Source organism: Zootoca vivipara, chromosome 10 (assembly GCF_963506605.1).
Source record: "Zootoca vivipara chromosome 10, rZooViv1.1, whole genome shotgun sequence".
In the NCBI taxonomy this organism is placed as follows: Eukaryota; Metazoa; Chordata; class Lepidosauria; order Squamata; family Lacertidae; genus Zootoca; species Zootoca vivipara.
The window spans coordinates 70,976,709-70,997,062 of record NC_083285.1 but is presented as its reverse complement, the minus strand read 5'-3'; the positions used below and the strand labels follow the sequence as shown (position 1 = coordinate 70,997,062).

The 20,354-nt window shown below is 49.2% G+C and overlaps 1 protein-coding gene across 1 annotated transcript; it reads right to left on the bottom strand.

Annotated features, from left to right (window-relative positions):
• Positions 1 to 8,702: 8,702 nt before the first annotated feature.
• Positions 8,703 to 20,230, bottom strand: LOC118090893 (zinc finger protein 883-like). Its single transcript, XM_060279347.1, has 6 exons — positions 20,121 to 20,230; positions 16,683 to 17,175; positions 16,403 to 16,484; positions 16,088 to 16,170; positions 14,732 to 14,858; positions 8,703 to 12,742 (listed from the first exon to the last, which is right to left on the bottom strand). Exons 2-6 carry the CDS (start codon positions 17,082 to 17,084, stop codon positions 11,481 to 11,483), a joined length of 1,956 nt encoding a protein of 651 aa, XP_060135330.1. The 5' UTR covers positions 17,085 to 17,175; positions 20,121 to 20,230; the 3' UTR covers positions 8,703 to 11,480.
• Between the last annotated feature and the right edge of the window lie 124 nt (positions 20,231 to 20,354).

Genomic DNA, 20,354 nt, shown 5'->3' with positions numbered 1-20,354 from the left:
CCTGCTGCCTCTGTGTGTGTTTTTGACCTCAGCGTGGGAATTGCTCTATTGCAACCCCACAGCTACTGCTTATTCTGGGGTTTGAGGAAGATAGTATTTTTCCATAGTCCCAGAAGATTTTATTCAGTCATGCTACTCGGGAATTTTCCTACCATAGGATAGGACCACAGTGCGTATTACTATCATACTGATCTTACTGCCGTGGCTGCTGCTGGTGGCTGGGTTCAGGGGGGGGCACCAGCTGGGGGGCCCACAAGGGAAGAAGACTCGGAGCCCGGGGACTGGTGGTGGAATGATGATGAGCAGAAAGAGGGGGAAAAGGGAGCAGACTTGGGGGGGGGGGTTGGAAGCTGAGGAGAAAACGGGGTTTGGTGAGCAGGAAGAGGCTGGGGCAGAGGGAAGTTCACACTCAGAGGTAGGAGAGGAGGGGGGCCAGGAGAGGAGGCCTGGAGAGGAGGCTGGCTGCTGAAGAATCCAGAGAGACTCCCCCCTCCTGCTGCGACCAGCTTCCCCTCTCCCCTGGTCTCCTAGAGGACATAGAGAAATCCAGTTCAGACCCCATGAACCTATACATGATAGTAAGCGGGGGGACGCATCACTTTAATCTCATTGACAACAAACTCTTTTCTGCCCATTCACTCCCTTTGGAGAGCTCTTTTGGATCTCCTTGCAAATCTCTCTTTGTTTGAACAAGCCTGGACATTTTGCTGCCATCAGCAAACTTTGCCCCCTCCCTGCTCACTCCTAACTCTAGAATATAGATCACTCCTAACTCCAGGAATCAGCAAGAAGGAGCTTCTGGAGCCTGTGCGGCCCCCTCCCCGCCTGCTCCCTCAAGCTCTCATGAGCCTCTCCCCTTTTCATTTCAAGGATTGGGGGATCCCGCACAGCCCTCAGGGCACCTCAGTATCTTGGGGTGTGTGTGTGGTATTTTGTTTGCTGAGGGAAGGAGTCACAATCCTGTCCCATTGCCTGGTGTCAGGCTTTTTGGTAAGAGGGTGAGACTCGGGTGGAAAAGCGTTGAGAAGGAAAATGTCCTGAGGTGCGGATTTACTCCACTTCCCAGCTGGTCAGGGCGCCACTCCCCGCGGATCCCTCCAGGGTCAGCAAAAGGAGGAGTCTCCAGCCACATTAAAGATGCAAAACAGCAGTCAGTAAACATGATATTTATTTGTTGCAACAAGGTTCAAACACACAAAGAGTAGGAATGGGGTTGTGTGGACTTTCAATACCTCTTCCCCCTTTCCCATAATACATTTTCCAACAGCATAATCAATACATGACAAAAATGCCATAAAGAGGGAGTGGTGGTCATGGGGTAACATGAGTCCCTCACCCACCCGTCAGTCACCCCAGTTCTGGGCATCACAGTTCAAGAAGGATACTGACAAGCTGGAACGTGTCCAGAAGAGGGCAACCAAAATGGTCAAAGGCCTGGAAACAATGCCTTATGACAGGGGTGTCAAACTCAAATTCATCGGGGGCCGCATCAGCAGTCTGGTCACCCTCAAAGGGCCGGTTGTGTCTGTAGGACTATGTGTCCACTCTTTATTATCATAAATTATTGTCACTGCATTCAATTATTACTGTTTTTTGTAATAATGTAAGCTCATTCCCGCCCCCACGCGGATCACATTCCTGCGTCGTGGCGCGTGTGTGGGAGGGGATGTAAACGAGGGAAATTTGAACAAAAGGTGGGGATCGATGGCTTCCGGAGGGGGGGGCTCAACTAAACGTTCGGCAGGAAGGAGAAAGCCACTGCTGGGATTAAAAACCTGCAGATGGAAAGAGGGCTTCCCTCTCCCGCCCTGTGCACACCCAAACCCCGCTAGGCAGGATGCCACACGCTGCAACCCACCCCATGCTTTGGAGAGGGGCAGGAACATGCGGTGCAGCGCCAACTCCCTGCTTTGCTTTTGCATCCTCCCTCCTCAGCGCCAGAGTCCCTTCCCCTCACGCTGAGGGAGGGCAGCGGATTTCCCGAGGAGGAAGGCGGCGGCAGCCCCAGCGGACGTGCATCTTCGCCTCAGAGCTGCTCTTCCCCCCACCCACGCTGTTGTCATCTTCGCCGCTGCCTCTCCCTACCGGGACTGCAGGCAGAGGAGGCTTGAAAACCTCCCCCCCCAAAAAAAAAATTCCCCTCCCACCTACTCAAACCGCGAGACGACTCCATCTGGAGCCCTACATCACGAGGGGCTGAGAGGAGGCGGCGGCAGAGCGGGAAGAGCAGGAACCCGTGCTGTCGCCGCCTCCTCCCTCCCGGCCGCCCCCCGGGGAGCAGCTCCGCCGGAACTGAAAAGCCAAAGGGCGGCTTGGGGGTGGGGGGCAGAGCAAAAGCCAGGCACCCTCCCGAGTGTCTATGAGGAGAAAACGGGGGAAGAGGGAAGAGAAACCCGGCTCCATCAAGAGAGCGGCTGTTGCGCTTCGCCTACTTCCCCCTCAGGCTCACTCCGCGTCCCTTTTGCCCGCTCGCTCACCCACCTCCCGGATGCAGCCGAGGAGAGGAAGGGAAGCGGCGGGCGGCGGCTCCCCAGTGCTGCCTCACTCGCTCTCGGAGACAACAGCAAAGCCCGCCAAAAAAAAATCCAGCGCTGCTCCGTCCCGGCACCAACTTTGCCGGCGGCGCCTGTAGGGCTTTCCTACCTCCTCGGCAGGCTTCCTCCTCCTCCTCCTGCATCTCACTTCCCCGTCTGGCCGCTGTGCCACCGCCTCCCTCAGCCTCATTCGAAATTGAAATTCCCTGGCCAAGGCCGTCAGCGCGGCTCCAGAGCCCCGGCCTCTGCCTGCAGCCCCGCCCCCGGTTTTGACCCTCGGCCAATCGCAGGCTCCAGAACTACTGTCAGCGGCTACTGTCGGCGGTGGCTACGCGGGCCACATGATGAGGTCTGGCGGGCCGGATTAGGCCCCCGGGCCTTGTGTTTGACACCCGTGCCTTATGAGGAACGGCTTAGGGAGCTGGGTATGTTTAGCCTGGAGAAGAGAAGGTTAAGGGGTGATATGATAGCCAAGTTCAAATATATGAAAGGATGTCATATAGAGGAGGGTGAAAGGTGGTTTTCTGCTGCTCCAGAGAAGCGGACACGGAGCAATGGATTCAAACTACAAGAAAGAAGATTCCACCTCAACATTAGGAAGAACTTCCTGACAGTAAGAGCTGTTCGGCAGTGGAATTTGCTACCAAGGAGTGTGGTGGAGTCTCCTTCTTTGGAGGTCTTTAAGCAGAAGCTTGACAGGCATATGTCAAGAATGCTTTGATGGTGTTTCCTGCTTGGCAGGGGGTTTGACTGGATGGCCCTTGTGGTCTCTTCCAACTCTATGATTCTATGATTCTATTTCCTGTCAATCACCACCTAAGTACCCGCTTCCCAAAGAAGAATAAAACCATTTACACTTCTCTCTTGCCTTCGGACTTTCCTGAGTTTGCGCTTTGAGGGAACCTGGTTCCAATTCCCTCCACCAATGGATTTCTGCCTGGTTCATTGTTGCCCTGCAACACCTCCTATTCCTTACTCTTCTTCCTCCTGGGAAGGGGTGAGGTGTACTTGACCATACGCAGGTAGGATTATGGAGAAGGGCTGTGCCAAAGATCCGTCTTCTCAGTGGGAGGAAAATGCCATTGGAATGGAACCAATTGATTGAGGCATTGGTTTTATATGAATTTCTGAAGGTGTTGTACGTTTGCCCCTTCAGCCAAGTTCAAAAGATACATTGTACCACTTCTAGGCAACCGAAAGCAGAATGGAGACATTTTATGAAGCTCCTTCCATTGTCTGCCCAGCATGAGGCGCTCAATCAACCTGCCAAAGGCTGAGATGCCTTCCCTGCCTAAGCATTGCAGGGATGCCCTCCCCATCATAGCTGCCAAGTATCCCGTATCCGCCAGGAAAACCCCTTTTTTCTTACCGTTTCCCGGCGGTCTCCCGTTTAGCGGAAAATCCCGGTATTTTCCCTTAAATCGGGATACTTGGCAGCTATGACTGTGGAGGAGAATGCAATTGTTACCCAGCCATTTTTCTGGTGCCGCTTGCCCTTCTATGGGCACCAGAAAATGGCGGCGCCGGCGCCGGAAGTCGCTTCCGCGCATGACCGGAAGTTGCGTGACGCGACTTCCGGTGGCACTTTGCCCTTCTATGGGCATCAGAAAATGGTGGCGCCGGCGCCGGCAGTCGCTTTACGTATTTCCGGTCATGCACGGAAGCGACTTCCGGCGCTGGTGCCGCCATTTTCTGGTGCCCATAGAAGGGCGAAGCGCCACCGGAAGTTGCGTCATGCGCGCGCTGCCGATCCTGGATATTTATGACCCGGACTTGGCAGGTATGCTCCCGAATGCACACTCCAGACACCAGAGGTCGCGGTTTAACAACATCTGATTGCCTGGCTGGCAAAATCTAAGGATCCCGATTGGTCAGTTGTTGCCCATTCAGAGGAAATGCAGAGTTCATTCATAAAATAATGGTATTTCAGGGAAGCATGCATTTAACAGCTGATTTCTCAAAAGAGGGAGGTTTGGGGTTTTAGGGTTGTGTGATGCTTGACTTCAGCTCCAGAATATGGAGGGGATTTGGTACTACTTTCGGGGGCCACAACCCACCTCCCCGGCTTGTACAATCAGAAAAAGGGTCTGTGTTGCAAGGGGTTACAGAGTATATACATGTGGAATCTATCCCATATGGGAATAGTCCATAGCTGCCAAGTTATCCCTTTTTTAAAGGGATTTTCCCTCATGCTGAATAGGCTTCCTCGCGAGAAAAGGGAAAACTTGGCAGCTATGGAATAGTCCCTTTATCCTCTGTTGGCTGAAAGCATCTCTAGCTAAAAAGCTGCTGGTCCTACGATGGAGAGGAACACAAGAGAGTTTGCAGTGTGCCTTCTGGGACCAATTCAGATGGTCCGCCCCCGCCACTTAATGAATCCAAAAGGTTTCCAGAGAGTGGTAGGAGATGCTTTATCCCATGCTGATGGCCTTTCAGCTGATTCCCTGGTGGAATATGGAGTTAACCAGGGCTATTGACTGTCTGGCTCCGAAGCGCCTTCTCCAAATGCATGGAGGTCGTACAGCCCCGTTGTTTTCCCTGGACCTGAGGGTGATGAAACAATCACTGAGACAGCTAGAGCGCCGGTGGCGGAAAACCCACTCTGAATCGGACCAGACACGGGTTACAGCCCAACATCGAGCCTACCATGTGGCAACGGCAATGGCGAAGAAGACGTTCTTCACCGCCTCTATTGCATCTGCAGAAAATAGTAGCAGGAGACTCTTTCAGGTGGTTTGCAATTTAACGGAACCCCCTTTACCATCGGGGCCTTGTAAAGACCCCAAGATCTCTTACAACGATTTTGCAAAGTTTTTTGCAGATAAAGTCACTCAGATTTGGAAGGAGGTAGACACCACCGTGGGAGGAAGGCCAGGGCAGGAGAGTGCTGGAGCTCTGTCTGGTCGAGTTGCATGGAATCAATTTCAATCCATTACCCCCGAGGATGTGGACAAGCTGCTTGGATGAGTCAAACCAACCACCTGTCTCCTTGATCCTTGCCCATCCTGGCTAATAAAAGCAAGTCGGGAAGGGCTGGGCGATAGGCTCTGCAGGGTGGTGAATGCTTCCCTCTGTGAGGGAGTCTTCCCAGACTCGCTGGAAGAGGTGGTCATTAAACCGCTTCTTAAAAAAACCATCTTTAGATGTGGCCAATATGGCCAACTATTGCCCAGACTCAAATCTTCCATTTTTGGGCAAGGTGATGTGGACAGGATGTTTGAACGAGTGAAACCAACCACCTGTCTCCTTGATTCCTGCCCATCCTGGCTTATAAAAGCTAGCCGGGAAGGGCTGGGCAATGGGCTTTGCGGGTTGGTGAATGCTTCTCTCTGTGAGGGAGCCTTCCCAGACCCACTGAAAGAGGCGGTTATCAAACCGCTTCTTAAAAAACCATCTTTAGATGTGGCCAATATGGCCAACTATTGCTCAAATCTTCCATTATTGAGCAAGGTGATTGAGCGAGTGGTTGCTGAACAACTCCAGGCACGCCTGGAAGAAGCGGACCTGATCTCCGGCGGGCTAGGGACAAAGGTGAGAGTTGTTTCCTAGTTCTGCTGGATCTCTCAGCGGCCTTTGACAACATCAACCGTTACATCCTTCTGGACCATCTAAAGGGATTGGGAGCCGGGGGCACTGTCATACAGTGGTTCCGCTCCTTCCTCTTGGGCCGTGTCCAGAAAGTGGTGGTGGGGGATGAGTGTTCAGACCCCTGCGCTCTCACTTGTGGGGTGCCTCAGGGTTCTGTCCTCTCCCCCATGCTTTTTAACGTCTACATGCAGCCGCTGGGAGAGATCATCAGGGGGTTTGGGCTGGGTGTCCATCAGTATGTGGATGATACCCAGCTCTACCTCTCTTTTAAATCAGAACCAGTGAAGGCAGTGAAGGTCCTGTGTGAGTGCCTGGAGATGGTTGGAGGATGGATGGTGGCTAACAGATTGAGGTTGAATCCGGACAAGACAGAAGTACTGTTTGTGGGGGACAGGGGGTGGGCAGGTGTGGAGGACTCCCTGGTCCTGAATGGGGTAACTATACCCCTGCAGGACCAGGTGTGCAGCCTGGGGGACATTTTGGACTCACAGCTGTCCATGGAGGTGCAGGTAAATTCTGTGTCAAAGGCAGCTGTTTATCAGCTCCATGTGGTACGCAGGATGAGACCCTTCCTGCCCGCAAAGTGTCTTGCCAGAGTGGTGCATGCTCTAGTTATCTCCCACTTGGACTACTGCAATGCGTTCTACATGGTGCTACCTTTGAAGATGGCCTGGAAACTGCAACTAATCCAGAATGCGGCAGCCAGACTGGTGACTGGGAGTGGCCGCCGAGACCATATAACACCGGTCTTGAGAGAACTCAATTGGCTACCAGTACGTTTCCGAGCACAATACAAAGTGTTGGTTTTGACCTTTAAAGCCCTAAACGGCCTTGGTCCAGTATACCTGAAGGAGCGTCTCCACCCCCATCGTTCTGCCCGGACACTGAGGTCCAGCACTGAGGGCCTTCTGGAGGTTCCCTCACTGTGAGAAGCAAAGCTACAGGGAGCCAGGCAGAGGGCCTTCTCGGTAGTAGCACCTGCCCTGTGGAATGCCCTTCCATCAGATGTCAAAGAGATAAACAACTACCTGACATTTAGAAAACATCTGAAGGCAGCCTTGTTTAGGGAAGTTTTTAATGTGTGACATTTTACCACTAGAGGCTAAAGTCCACCAAAGATTAAATATGGAAACCAAGTGGTTGAAATATAGTGATTTGCTGATTGAAGTAGATAATAAATTAAAATTAAAGTCCTATGAACAGCTTAAAGACAAGCTTAATGATTGGTTGCAATAACATCAGATTAATGAAATGTTTAAGATGGATAATAAAAATACAGGTTTTCAAACAGAGAAATCCAGATTGGAATTGGAATTGTTAGATACATAGAGTAAAAACCTTTTTAAGATGTATAACTTGTGTGGCATACGAAGGATGAACAAGTGAAATTGGTAATGATAGATTGGGCCAAAGATGTGGGGCATAATATACTGCTCAAAGATTGGGAGAGGTTTTGGAAAAAAGGAGTTACGTTTACTGCATGTACTGCATTGAGAGAAAATAGGATGAAAATGATGTATAGATGGTACTTAACACCTGTAAAACTTGCAAAAATGTATCATACATCTGACAATAAATGCTGGAAATGTAAAGAAAAAGAAGGGACCTTTTACCATATGTGGTGGACGTGCCCCAAAGTAAAAGACTTATGGGGAAAGATTTATAATGAGATGAAAAAAGTGTTGAAAGACATCTTTATTAAGAAACCAGAAGCCTTATACTGGGAATAGTAGTGGAGGAAATCCCCCAAAAGGACATTACATTCTTTCTGTATGCCACAACTGCTGCGAGGCTACTACTTGCTAACAACTGGAAGAGCCAAGGTCTACCAACTATAGATGAATGGCAAATGAAGATGATGGACTTCATGGAACTTGCTGAATTGACTGGGAGACTCCGCGACCGGGAAGAAGAGGAGGTGGAGGAAGACGGGAAGAAATTAAAATTATATCTGAAAAAATATTGTAATATTTAAAATTGCTGATGGAAGTAGTTATACGTTTTCGGCATTTGCTTAGGATATAGGTTAAATTTCAAGATGTTTTTGAGGGAAGTATTGTATAAGAGATTAGCTATTAGAAACTGCCAAATAAGATTAGGGAAATGAAATTCAGAAGGGGGAACCGGGGGAAGTCCCCTACTGATGTAAAGAAAAAGTTATTATGTTGTAAGAATTTCCCCCCTTTTTAAATATATTTTTTGTGTTTTATTATAAAACGAATAAAAATTATTTAAATTTTTCCTCCCGCACAGGTTCTAATAACTGTCCACCCACCGTGAAGCAGAATTTCATTAGTGCCCCACAAGCTTTATCAGTTTTAAGTTTGAGGTGCCCCTTCCACAAAAGTGTGTCAGTGAAAGGGACTCCCGGGGATCTGAAGGAGTGTATTTGGTCCAGATTGAACCAGGTTATTCATTGCTCCAAACTTTGGAGAGGCCGGCCTGCCCCTTCTTCAGGGCAACTCCCTTCCCTCTGCTCCAGTATGAGGCCAGCACACATACCCCATTGCCCCCTCTTAAATCCCTTCAACTATTTTTTTTAAAAAAGCAACCACTATCAAAGACTTTAAAAACCAGCACCTAAACCGTTTCAGTAAATGCTGGGGGCCTAAAACAGATGTGAATGGGCAGCGCAAATCAGAGTGCATTGTGTGTGTGCAACTTGCAAGAGGACAAAGGAAGAGAGTCTTTGCTTCACGCCCCACTCGGCTCTCCTCCTCTTCACTTCCTGCATCAATGGGGAAATGTTATAGGTCCACCTCATAGGGATATTGTAAAGACAGCAGAGTTTGTTTTTATGAAGTGCTTTGAACGCTCTGAGTGTCCTCTGCAGAGGTCTCGTTTAGCTCCCCATGTTAAGTCCCCACAGCCTTTGTTCAGAGGGGCTCTGGCCCTGCCCGCCCATCCCTGCGCCACCTTCCCATTTCATTCAAGGTGCACAGCCAGGAGATGGATTTTTCAACAAACTCCCCTTTATTCCTGCCGCCATCCCAGAGAACTCTTCAACACTTCACCCCAAACATAACAAAGAAGGAGGTGTGCATCGATTCATTCAACTGATTTATTTAAAAAATAGACAAGGGTTTCAAGGTAACTTTGTGTACATAAACATGTGCTTTCAAATGTTCTCGTTCCTTTTCTTTCTTCCTGAAACTTTATTACACCTGCAACAATGGGGATTATAATGCTGTCTCTCTCCTACTGATCTAACCAGCCCTGCTCCACAATTGCCACCACTCTCCCATTCCATTCCCCCCTCCAATGGTCTCTACTGAAGAGGCCAGAAACCATCTTGGCTGCAAGTCCTGGGAGATCTGCTCCCTCCTTAGAGACCTTTCCATTTGGCTTGGGAAGGCGAGGCCTGGAGTGACTGATGGGTGGACAGACTCCAGCTACAAAGGCTGAAGCTGCTGAGAGGCCTGTTGAAGAGGACCATCATGGCAGGAGTCCTGGAAGAGCAGCTTCCTGCTTTGCAGGCCTTTTCCACCTGGCCTGGGAGGGCGGAACTAGGATTGACTCCAGCTGAAAAATCTGAGGCTGCTGCGTTTTCGGGGGGGGGGGCGTTGTTGCTGTTGGCATTTTGTATTTATATTTTAGATCTTGTTGTGATTTATGTGGAAATTGTTCAGTTCAATTTTTCAATCCCAGCATTCCAAACTAACCCTATCACCATCTAGCATTTCCTAAAATTTACTATTATACTGTAATTACCATTAATATATTAATGTCATTGATACATATGTATACAACTTTAAATACAAACACCAAGACATTGCACTGAGACTTTCAGTAAACGCACATGCATGCACTTGTCAAGAGTCTCATTCGAGAGTCAGTGTGGTACAGTGCTTAAGAGTTTTGGACTAGGACCTGGGAGACCTGGGTTCAAGTCCCCACTCAGCCATGAAGCTCACTGGGTGATGGCTTCACAGCCTAAGCTGCCTCACAGGGTTGTTGTCAGGATTAAATGATGAGGGGGAGAACCACTATACACCACACTGAGCTTCTTGAAGAAACAGGTGGTATATAAAGGCAACCAATAGATTTCACTAAGAAGAAAGGTAAGATTCTGCACTTGGGCAAGAAGAATCAGCTGCACAAATATAAGATGGGGGACACTGGGCTTGCCAGTAGTACATGCGGAAAAGACCTGGGGTCTTAGTGGACCACAAGACTAACATGAGTCAACAGTATGATGCAGCAGTGAAAAAGGCTGTTATTTTAGACTGCGTCCAAAGAAGTCAAGTGTCCAGATCAAGGGAAGTAATAGCCCCACTTTCTTCTGCCTTGTTCAGACCACACCTGGAGTCCTGTGTCCAGTTCTGGGTGCCCCAATTTAAGAAGGATTTTGACAAGCTGGAAGGTGTGCAGAGGGGGGGGTGACCAAGACAATTAAGCGTTGGGAAACAATTAAGCCTTCTGAGGAACAGAAAGGGCTGTCACGTGGAAGATCGAAGAAGCTCGTTTTCACCGGCTCTGGAGGCTGGGACCCAAACCAATGGTGTCAAATTAAGATGCCCTTGGTAGGTTGTGGACTCTCCTTCCTTGGAGGTTTGTAAGGAGAAGTTTGAATATGTCATGAATGCTTTAGTTGAGAGTCCTGCAGTGGACTAGACGACCCAGGGGTCCTTGCAGGTCTAAAATTCTATGATTCTCCCCTGTATGAATGCTTTGATGGGCCATGAGCTTGGTCCTCTTTCCGAAGCTCTTCCCACATTCCAAGCACTGATATGGTTTCTCCCCTGTGTGAATTCTTTGGTGGGAAGTGAGATTGGCTTTCCACATTTCACGCATTGATAGGGTTTCTCCCCGGTATGATTGCTTTGATGGGTAGCGAGATGGGCCCTGTGACTGAAGCTCTTTCCACATTCCAAGCACTGATGGGGTTTCTCACCACTGTGAATTCTTTGATAAGAAGTGAAACTTTCCTTCTGGGTGAAGCTCTTTCCACAATTGAAGCACTGACAGGGTTTTTCCCCAGAATGAATTTATCAGGGCAGAATCAGTAGTTCGGAATCCCCTGACATGGAAGAGAGCTTTCGGTTAGAACCAGAAGCAGCAGAGGAGGGGGTAGGAGAGCCCAGCATGGAAATGTTAGACTCTTTAAATGCAGGGGATCAGGAAAGAGGGGGAAGTGAACCAGCAACCTCACAGGCACCGCAAGGGTTAAGCTCTGAATCGGAGGGAGGAGGGAGATTTACGAGGAGAAGAGGCGGAGTGAGAGTAGAGTTATAAAGTTCCCACACTTTAAGTGCTGGGAAAAGAGGAAAAGGTCATTGGCGGTATCTGATTCAACAGAGTCAAACTAATTGTGATGAGCTCACAATGTAAATACTTGTAAATAAAACCATAAAAACGTCAACGGTGTGAAGTGGCAATTACTGTGAAGAGAGAAATGTAACTCCCTGGCAGAATTCTTTGGTGGGAAGTGAGACCAGAGCTCCCACATTCTGAGCACTGGTAGGGCTTCTCACCTGTATGAATTCTTTGGTCTGCCATGAAATTGACACTGTGATTAAAGCTCTTCCCACATCCCAAGCACTGATAGGGTTTCTCCCCTGTGTGAATTCTTTGGTGGGAAGTGAGATCGGCTCTCTGGCAGAAACTCTTTCCCCAATCCAAGCACTGATAGGGTTTCTCCCCGGTATGAATGCTTTGATGGGTAGCGAGATGGGCCCTGTGACTGAAGCTCTTTCCACATTCCAAGCACTGATAGGGTTTCTCCCCTGTGTGGATTCTTTGGTGGGAGGTGAGATTGGCCCTATGGCAGTAAGTCTTTCCACATTCCAAGCACTGATAGGGTTTCTCACCACTGTGAATTCTTTGATGGGTAGTGAGACTTTGCTTCCGACTGAAGCTCTTCCCACATTCCAAGCACTGATAGGGTTTCTCCCCTGTGTGAATTCTTTGGTGGGAAATGAGACTTGCCTTCTGGCTGAAGCTTTTCCCACAATTCACGCATTGATAGGGTTTCTCCCCAGTATGAATTCTTTGGTGGGAAGTGAGACCGGAGCTCACAGTGAAACTCTTCCCGCATTCTGAGCACTGATAGGGCTTCTCACCACTGTGAATTCTTTGATGGGCTGTGAGATTCGCCCTGTGATTGAAGCTCTTCCCACATTCTGAGCACTGATAGGGTTTCTCGCCTGTATGAATTATTTTATGGGCTATGAGATGGGTGCTCTGACTGAAGCTCTTTCCACACACTTGGCATTGAAATGGCTTCTCCCCCCTGTGAATTCTCTGGTGTTTATAGAAGGTTGTGCTTGTATTAAAGCTTTCCCTACATTCCAAGCACTGACAGGCTTTCTCCCTGCTGTGAGTTATTTGATGCGACATGAGATGTGCACTCTTACTGAAGCTCTTTCCACATTCCAAGTATTTCAGTGGGTCCTCCCCTGTGTGAATTATTTCCTGTGAAGTGAGGCTTTCATTCCAACAGAAAGTCTTTCCCCATTCAGAGAACTGAGAGGGTTTCTTCCCAATAGCATTTCTTTGGTGGGTAGTCGAATAGGAGCTGTGACTGAAGCTCTCTCCACACTCCAAGAGCGGCAATGGCTTCTCCACTGTGTGGATTCTGTCATGGGTGCCCTCGCTCTCAATTTCCAAATCATCACCACCTGCAATGAAGAATGAAATGGATTAGAGTTGCAGGAAGAAATGGAGTGCCACTGTATTGAATATGGATAGAGGAAGAATTCCATGCATCAACAATTGCTGACCACACAATAGAGGTGGTCAGTGTTAGGAACAGAGATAGGAAAGCTAGGACCTAAAGGCCACCTTAAACCGAGGATATGGGCACAACAACGGAATGTCTAGGCACACTCTCTTATAACAAGAATACAAAACTGAAAAGGAATGAACAGCAGCTAAAATAATATGTTCATTTTTCACATCGTCTAGTCCTTCCCCTGCCCACCCCCCTGATCTTTTAAAGAAAATCTCTCCTTCAGTCTCAGAGAGTAGCTGGAAGTGGAGAGGCAGAAAAAGGTCCTCCTTTCCTTCCACACTGTGGTTTTAATCCAAAATCTTAGGCGTAGTACTGTGCACAGAGCTCAGAAACTCTGAGAGAACCTGCTGCAAGACAGACCCAAAAAAGAAAATAACAGAACACCACTAGTCATCACATACAGCTCCCAAGTTAAAACAGTACAACGCATCATCAGAGATCTACAGCCTCTCCTGGACAATGACAGCTCCCTTTCTCAAGCTCTGGGAGGAAGACCTTTCATTGCCTACAGACAGCCACCCAATCTTAAACAACTCCTCACCCACAATAATACAACCACCAGACTTAACATGGACACTGGTACCAGAGCCTGCAATAAACCCAGATGCCAACTTTGCTGCCACATACACCCAGACAACACCATTACTGGCCCCAACAACATCCAACATACCATCTCAGGACTATTTAATTGCTCATCCTCTAACATTGTGTATGCCATCAAATGCCAACAGTGCCCTTCAGCTCTCTATATTGGACAAACAGGCCAAACCCTACGCCAAAGGATAAATGGACATAAATCTGACATCAGGAACCATAAGACTGAAAAACCAGTAGGAGAACACTTCAATCTCCCAGGACATTCTATACAAGATCTCAAAGCAGCTGTTTTATTACAGAGAAATTTCAGGAACAGACTGGAAAGAGAAGTTGCTGAATTGGAAATCATTACCAAGCTTAAAACCATGGAAGCACCTGGGATGAATAGAGACATCGGATTCTTATCTCATTATGCATGATCAAGCTCTCTTTAGCACCTCAGCCCAGGACTAATTGCAGCCATCAGCAGCCATTAACAGCCATCTCCAGGTTTACCACTCCCATCAGCCCACCACCCATTCCCACCCACCCCCACCACCCTCTGTATATATATAGGGTCTGACACTTCTGTTTCTAGTGTATCTGAAGAAGTGTGCATGCACACGAAAGCTCATACCAAAATATAAACTTAGTTGGTCTTTAAGGTGCTACTGAAGGAATTTTTTTATTTAGCTCAGAAACTGTTAGTGTCTGTGAAATTCCCTGTCGCAAAATGCGCCTAGAACCATGGGAGTTTCAGGCACTAGAGGGGGTGGATGATTTTGTCTACCTAAGAAACCAACAACCTCTTCATCGATGCTGACCTGGACAAGCTATGGCAACGGCTCACCTCTCCAAAAGGGAATGGGCGAATGGGATGCTAACCGTTCAATACCAAGATGAAGGTCTATCAGGATTGTGTGTTGAGCAAGCTGCTTTGGGAAGTGAATTGTGGACAATTACAACCATCAGTAACACCCCCTCAATGCCTTCCACAAGCTCTGTGTCAGGAAGCTTTTGGGCATCACAAGGCAGGAGACAGTGTCAAACAAGGATGTGCTCTCCTAACCTCAAATTCCCAGCATGTTCCCATTCCATTCTCAGCAAACTCTATGCTGGCTTGATCATGTCCACGGTCAAAACATGTCCATAGCTCTCCATTTCAGGTCAGTTTTGGGGGTATTAGAATCTCAGATGCTGCGAATGGCCCTGTTGAGCTCCCTCAAAACCGGGGAGGCTTATGACACATCACAGAGATATGATTTCCAAAGAGATATTATGATCCAGCAGGGAGCCTTACTGAGAGAGGCCATGATCCCGTGATTCTCCTCCATGACTTCCTTATGCAGAGCTCTCTGGTCAGGATCCAGCAACGCCCACTCCTCGTCTGTGAAATGAACAGCGACATCTTCAAAGCACACTGGACCCTAAGAGAGGAAGAAAAAGGTCCTCTTTAGACAGCATAAAGATTATCTGCTACATATTGCTCTGTTTCTTTCTGCTCATTAAATGGTGTTTTGTTTCAATGGGATCGTCGTGCTGCAAGTTTTAATTGTGGTTGCTCCTTTTAATGTCTTAATGGAATTCTTATCTTGTGTGATTTAGTGATGGACATTAATCTTAATGTAAACGGGTGGAACTCTTCATTGTGTTCTTACAATCCTTCTGTCTGTACCAGACGGAAGGATCCCCTCTCTGCTCCCCATGTGCTCTTCTGGGGGGGGTACCCTTCTGATGCCCTAAAGACACATTCAAGAAGTGTACTGGGGGAAAGGGGGGGAGGAGAAGGGGGGAAAGCCCCATTGTGCAACTGATGCGAACTGGGAACTGTTTTTTAGGCTTGATGAACTGCTTATAAGTCTATCGTACTTTAGCATTCAATGATAACTCTAGAAATAAAACTTCAATGACTTATGAATGATCCTAGTGACCTTCAGAAGGTGAGTTAAGGCAAGATGGCTCTTCCTTATTCTCAGCACATTAATAATAATAATAATAATAATAATAATAATAATAATAATAATATATCCCGCCCTCCCCAGTCAAAACCAGGCTCAGGGCAGCTAACACCAGTAAAATTACAATAAGACGTAAAAGAAAGAAAAACAATTAATTAAAATACGGGTTAAAATACGATTTAAATTTTAAAATTTTAAAATGCAGCTTCATTTTAAAGTAGCCCAAATCAAAACCACGAGGGAGGAAAACACAGGGGTCAGACTGAGTCCAGCCCAAAGGCCAGGCGGAACAGCTCCGTCTTGTAGGCCCTGAGGAAAGATGTCAAATCCCGCAGGGCCCTGGTCTCCTGTGAGAGAGCGTTCCTCCAAGTCGGGGCCAGTACTGAAAAGGCCCTGGCCCTAGCTGACGCCAATCTAGCCACCTTATGGCTCAGGATCTTCAAAATGTTGTTATTTGTGGACCTTAAGGTCCTCCACAGGGCATACCAGGAAAGGCGGTCCCGTAGGTACGAGGGTACATTAAGCTTCTCGAATGGCATTTCCAGCCTCTTGGCTTCTGTCCAAGCTGCCCATGACAAAGATGCCTTAAGAGAAGCTTGGACAGAAGCCAAGGGGAGGAGAGAGATTCCTTGGGTGCCAGAGGCACCCTGGCTGCCCCACCCCTCAGCCCTCTTCCCCACAATGCTCTTTCCTTCTACCTGATCTGGTTCCACAGCCGTTGCTTCTCCTTCACCACCATGAACAAATGGAAGAGGAGGTCTAGCTGGCATCATCCAGTCACCTGCAAGAGACAAAGGTAAGTGGGAAGCCAGGAGTGCAGCTGCTCTCCAAAAAGTCTCACCTTCTGAGTGCATTGGGACATTTGGACCCATTTCATAATTTAGTTGGGTTAAAATATACATCTCCCTTCCTTGGTGCTCTTGGCCCCAAGTGTCTTCACCCCTCAGAAGATGAAAAGAACCCATGGATTCGTTTTGATATCCACAGAAATGGAGAACGGATTCCTTCCTTACCCAGCAGCCTCTCTCTGGTGTCCAACGGAGTCCTTTCACTCTCAGAGGAATCTGGGCCCATTTCTGCAAACAGAACCTGTCTCTGAAATAGCAACAAAGATTCAAAACAAAATATGACGAAGGGTTAGAAAAGGAATGACAGAGGCAAAAATCTAAGGGCAATCTGATAACATTCAATGGCTGCTTTCTAAAAAAGGATGGTAGATTAATAGAGAATTTTCAGATACTCTCCCTCTTGTTCGGAGCCTCTTGGGAGTATCCAAAGGAAAGTCTCTCTCACCTGCTTTCTCTCCTCTGCCTGACTCAGGAGGAAACCTTCGGCCAGGGCCACTGCCTGGGAACTGGTCTCTGCTCCGCATTCCCTCACCCAGCTCTCCATCTCTGGGGGAAGGACAGCCAGGAACTGCTCCAAGATCACCAGGTCCAGCATCTCAGCTTTCGTGTGCCTTTCTGGCTTCAGCCATCGATGGTAAAGGTTGTAGAGTCGGCTGCAAACCTCTCGGGGTCCTTTGGCCTCCTGAAAGCAGAACTGCCGGAACTGCTGGCTCTGCACCTCTGAGTGGAGAGTGTCCTCCTCACCCAGGATCTTCTGCACAGCGTTTCCCCAGAATCCCCCACTGCACCCAGTTCTGACGGCATGGCCTCTTCCTCCTTCAGGGCCAGCTGAGTCTTGCTCATCCATCTGTGCTCTCAGGAAGCCTCCAAGAGAGATGAAGGAATCCCTTGATCTTCTGCCAAGTTCTGTCTGTCCGAATTAGAGGTGGTAGGAAATTCTACAAAGCAAATACATTGTTCTATTTAAAAACTGACATATTGCCTGGAGGAGAAAAATGTTGTGTGAAGAAGTATGTATGAGTCTTGGAAGCAGGGCCGGCCCTAAGGCAAGGCTGGGTGGCGCAATGCGCCAGGGCGCTGGGCCGCCAGGGGGTGCCACGCTGCGCCCACCAGACAGCCCGGCCGCCCTCCCGCTCGCCCTGCTCCTTGCCCCCCGCCCGCCTACCCGCCACAGGTTTAGTCCTGGCCTCAGCCTGGCGGGTCGGGTCGGGGGCATGAGGAGGACAAAAGGCTGGGCGCTGCATGGCACCGCCCCCCCCCCCCAGCAGAGGCCTCCGCGCAGGAGGAGGAGGCGCCGGCGCCCCGGAGGACAACCAGGCAGCCCGGCCCACCCGCTGCGGCGCCCTGAGCCCAGCCCACCCTCTGTGCCCGGCCCGCCCATGCCATGTCCCTCCTCTGCGTCTGTGGTGAGTTGGGGGGGCGGCAGAGGGACCTTTGCGCCACAGTGCTCGATGTGGTTAAGACGGGCCTGCTTGAAAGAGCCAGCTCTGAGGTTTGGAGGAGGAGGAGGAGGAGGAGGAGAAGAAGAAGCCTGGAGAAGAGAAGGTTAAGGGGTGATATGATAGCCATGTTCAAATATATGAAAGGATGTCATATGGAGGAGGGAGGAAGATTGTTTTCTGCTGCTCCAGAGAAGCGGACACGGAGCAATGGATTCAAACTTCAAGAAAGAAGATTCCACCTAAACATTAGGAAGAACGTCCTGACAGTAAGAGCTGTTCAACAGTGGAATTTGCTACCAAGGAGTGTGGTGGAGTCTCCTTCTTTGGAGGTCTTTAAGCAGAGGCTTGACAGCCATCTGTCAGGAATGCTTTGATGGTGTTTCCTGCTTGGCAGGGGGTTGGACTGGATGGCCCTTGTGGTCTCTTCCAACTCTATGATTCTATGAGGAGGAAGTCTGCAGCTCTCCTAGAGGGAAAGTGACCATAAAAATGTGCAGGGAACTGTTGGTCTTTCTGAGAGATGAATCAGCCTGGCTGCTCCTGCCTGTCAGAGTTTTAAGTCAAGGAATGAAGTCAGAACTGTGATTGACAAGTGAGTCGTTTGTACTTTGTTTATAGTTTTTGCACTGGGTTATAGTGGGGGTCCTAACCCAGGGCTCCTCAAGAGTTGCTCTCCTGCCCAACCCCATTTCAGGGCACATTTGTTCCCTTACCTGGCTAACTCCTGAGGGCCAAGTGGGTGAAGCCAAATGACATGTGGGTGGGGTCAAAAGACAGCACTCAAAAGCAAATAAAGTGGAATAAAAAAATTCCTTCAGTAGCACCTTAAAGACCAACTAAGTTTTTATTTTGGTATGAGCTTTCGTGTGCATGCACACTTCTTCAGATACCAGAATGGACTTCCATTTCATGCGGCTCAATGTGGTGCCTTCCATAGTTCTGGTTACAGGTAGGTAGCCGTGTTGGTCTGGATCGAAGTAAAATAAAAAAATTCCTTCAGTAGCACCTTAAAGACCAACTAAGTTTTTATTTTGGTATGAGCTTTCGTGTGCATGCACACTTCTTCAGATACATCTGAAGAAGTGTGCATGCACACGAAAGCTCATACCAAAATAAAAACTTAGTTGGTCTTTAAGGTGCTACTGAAGGAATTTTTTTATTTTACTTCGATCCAGACCAACACGGCTACCTACCTGTAACCAAATAAAGTGGGACTCACTTTCCTATAATGATGATGATAATGATGGTGATGTTACATTGCTTAACACCCCACCCCCAGTCATGAATCCTTGGGGACACACCTGGGTCCATCTTGGTTGTTTGAGGCTCAGGTGCCCATTCTAGCTCTGCCACCCACAGTCCCAGAGGTGGCCCTGGCCCTCCCTGCTCTGCACCAGATCATGGGATGGTTGCAACACTCTCTGTGTGAAACTGATCTGGAAGGCGACTGGGAAACTGGCCCAAAATGCAGCAGCCAGATGATTGGCTGGGCTGCCTTTCTGTATTAAGGGCATTTCTCTCCCCCCTCTTTGTCCAGGGAGATCAAGGCGGCATCCATGGGTCTACCCCTCCTCACTGAGTCCCCCCACAACAAACACATTGGATTCCTGTTTTAAAACAGTTGCATTGGGTGTTTCCTTTCCAGCAGGACCTCTCCTGCTCTGGATGCCTTGGCTGGTGAGACCTCCAGAGGTGCTTTCACAGATCTATAGAGGTGGATATACAGAGGTGGATGGCACCCTAAGGATCATCTAGTCCAACCCCCGGCAATCTCAGGGGGTATACATGCATCTGGAGGAACTAAGCACTGGAGGAGAAAATGAGCCCTGCAGGATCAGGCCAGAGGAGTCCCTCTTGAGTCCAGCCTCCTGTTTCCACAGGGGCCAACCAGGCACTCCTTATGGGAAGCCCAACTGCAAGACTGGAGCACCAGAGCCACTTTCTCTGAAACAGGGCTGCCTCCTATGGGGGAGACAGAGCAGAGGAGCCCCCCATCGCCCTCTCCTCCTCCACGGATTGACCTCCTCCTCTTTTAACGCCACCTTGATTGGTGACTTCCCTGCCTCTTGTGGGAGGGAGTTCCACAGGTTTTACTCTCCCCTGCAAGAGGAAGCGCTTTCTCTTCTCTGCCCCCCTTCCTTCCTTCCTTGCACAGGCGAGGTTTTAGGGACCAGGCTATATTTCATGTCCGAATGTTTCCATCCGCCGACAACCTCTGTTATAAAAGGGGACTGATCCATACATCTGAATGGGGTTTCTTTGCATGCATTTCCCTGCTCCCCGAGGGGTTGGCAAGGCATCCATGCAAAAGAAGAACAGAGCTGCCTGCCGTCCTGCTACCTCGCCCCTCCCTGGCAGGACCGGACCCCCCCCCCATTGCAGCTCCGGGACCCCCTCTCTCCCTATGTGTCCTATGCTATGGCGGGGGAGGGGAGACTCACCGGATCCCAGCAGGCAGGCGCCCCCCAGGCAGCATCTGCACTCAGAGCCGAACCAACGGGACCCACACACGGAAAGGGAGGGGCTGGGCTGTCGCTCGGGAGGACCTGCCCTCCCCGTCTGTCTTTCTGCCTTTCTTTCCTCTCCTCTCTAGGAATCCAGCTCGTTTCCCTTTAACCCTTGCCAAGCCGAGCGCACCCAACTGACGCCTCTCCCCTCTGGAGAGCAGGAGCATC

Coding starts and splice junctions, on each gene's coding strand:
- LOC118090893 (XM_060279347.1), bottom strand. CDS start 17,084: ATGGATGAGCAAGACTCAGCTGGCCCTGAAGGAGGAAGAGGCCATGCC. Junction 16,171..16,402: donor CACCAGAGAGAGGCTGCTGG/GTAAGGAAGGAA, acceptor TGTCTCTTGCAG/GTGACTGGATGATGCCAGCT. Junction 12,743..14,731: donor CGGGATCATGGCCTCTCTCA/GTAAGGCTCCCT, acceptor TCTTCATTGCAG/GTGGTGATGATTTGGAAATT.